General features: G+C 40.7%; 1 protein-coding gene across 1 annotated transcript in view; it reads left to right on the top strand.

Annotated features, from left to right (window-relative positions):
* The window catches only part of DOPEY1 (dopey family member 1), an 80907-nt gene that overhangs the window by 12817 nt on the left and 65777 nt on the right, over nucleotides 1–2313 (top strand). The window contains exons 3-5 of the mRNA XM_018560868.1: nucleotides 1155–1336; nucleotides 1477–1658; nucleotides 2290–2313. The exon at nucleotides 2290–2313 is cut by the window's right edge and continues 155 nt beyond it. Of these exons, the coding sequence (XP_018416370.1) occupies nucleotides 1155–1336; nucleotides 1477–1658; nucleotides 2290–2313 (388 nt within the window). The remainder of the gene's footprint in view (nucleotides 1–1154; nucleotides 1337–1476; nucleotides 1659–2289) is intronic.

Consider the following 2313-nt stretch of genomic DNA (forward strand, 5'->3'; position numbering starts at 1 on the left):
TTATTATTATTATACAGGATTTATATAACGCCAACAGTTTGCACAGCGCTTTACAATATAAGGAAGACATTACAATCACAATACAATTCAAGACAAGATGGTAAAGAGGGCCCTGCCCGTGAGAGCTTACAATCTAATAAGGGAGGGGCATGTGATACATGAGGAGGTAGCTGTGTGGGGATTAATTGTTTGAGAACGTGATGGTTGAGTGATTAGGTTGAGGTGGGATAGGCTTCCCTGAAGAGATGAGTCTTAAGGGATCGCCTAAAGGCAGTCAGTGTGGGAGATAGATGGACAGCTTGGGGTAGAGAGTTCCATAGGATGGGAGAGACTAGTGAAGTCCTGGAGGCGAGCATGGGAGGAGTTGACGAGGGAGATGGAAAGCAGGAGGTCTTTTGAAGAGCGGAGGGGATGGTTCGGGTGATACTTTGAGACAAGGTGTGAGATATAGCCGGGGGCAGAGTTGTGGATGGCTTTGTAAGTGGTTGTTAATATTTTGAATGTTATCCTTTGGGCTATTGGAAACCAGTGCAGGGATTGACGGAGGGGAGTTGCAGACACTGAGCGGTTGGTTAGGTGAATGAGTCTAGCAGCTGCATTCATGATAGACTGAAGGGGGATAGCCTGTGTAGAGGTAGGCCAATGAGGAGGGAGTTGCAATAGTCCAGACGAGATATAACAAGCGAGTGGATGAGTAATTTAGCAGTTTCATTGGTGAGGAAGGGGCGTATTTCGGAGATGTTATGAAGTTGAAGGCGGCAGGATTTGTATAGTGATTGGATGTGGGGAAGAAAGGTGAGGTCCGAGTCAAGGATGACACCTAGGACCTTGGCATGGGAGGAGGGGTGATTAGTTGTGTTAACAATCTCAAGGGAAAAGTTGGGGGAATGCGCACGGTCAGGAGGAAATATCATGAGCTCAGTTTTTGAAAGGTTGAGTATTAAGTGTTGTGACATCCAGACGGATATGTCAGTTAGTAGATTAGTGACACGCAAGGACACTGAGGGGGAGAGTTGCGGAGTAGAAAGAAAGATTTGCGTGTCATCGGCATAGAGATGTATATATATTTGGTATATGCTGCATGTACAGCCAAGAGAAGACTTTAAGTAGTCCTCAAATGTGACATTTAAAAAGGTTTTTGTTTTACTTTTTAGGTATTACAGAACAATGCAAAATATCAAGTAGTCCCTAGAAAGTTAACCATAGGGAAACGTCTGGCACAATGTCTTCATCCAGCATTGCCAGGTGGAGTTCACAGGAAAGCACTGGAAACCTACGAAATCATTTTCAAAATTATTGGACCAAAGCGCCTCGCCAAAGACCTCTTTCTATACAGGTAAATAAAAAGAGCTAAATACATGACCTTTGATTGATTGTTATAAAACAAGCATATGAGCTAGGCCCGTTTGGAGAATGTTAATAATTCTGCTTTTAGGCATAATGCTTAATTCCCTCCTCTTGTATTTTATTTTTTAGCGCTGGCCTATTCCCTCTGCTTACAAATGCTGCAATGTCTGTGAAACCAGTATTACTTAGTTTGTATGAGATGTACTATCTACCTCTGGGCAAGACCTTAAAGCCAGGCCTACAAGGACTGCTTACTGGTATTCTGCCTGGCTTGGAAGAGGGTTCTGAATACTATGACAGGTATGGGAAACCATTGTTTTTATCACAGAAAAGAACCCAAAATGTTGTTCCTTTTTTTTAAAGCTTTTTTTTTGTTTTGTTATAATGGCCGTTATAAAATTAGAGATAAGTAATTGCCTACCGTTGTCTAGTATGATCCAGACATGTTTGTATCTACACTGTATATTACTAACATTTTAACTATAATGGTCAAATCATGTAGCTTTAGCACCAATGTTAAAGTGACACTAAACTCAGAAGTTAACCCTGAAAAATGCATTCAAGTACCTCAAATACCTTAAAGTAGTCACCTTGGAGCGGTGACTACTTTACAACACACATAAGGACCATGGGAAACCAAAGTAGCCACCCTCCAGAAGGTAGAACAGTGTCAGCATGAATTCAGAGATGATTTGATGATCTCCAGCTGAGTTAAACACAAATAAGATACATTATTGTTAATAGTTAAGGTATTTGAATGCATTTTTAAGGTTTAACTGCTGAGTTTAGTGTCACTTTAAGGAACTGTGGTGGACCAGAAATAAGACTGTCCATAGCAATTTAAATTTGTATAAACAGAATAGGAGTAAATAAAGGAAATGCTTACTCTGCATGAGATGGTAAGGTATCTTTTCTTGCTTATATATGTATGTACTGTGTGTGTGTGTGTGTATATGTGTATATATA

Source organism: Nanorana parkeri, unplaced genomic scaffold, assembly GCF_000935625.1.
Source record: "Nanorana parkeri isolate BGI_ZX_2015 unplaced genomic scaffold, ASM93562v1 scaffold483, whole genome shotgun sequence".
Taxonomy (NCBI): Eukaryota; Metazoa; Chordata; class Amphibia; order Anura; family Dicroglossidae; genus Nanorana; species Nanorana parkeri.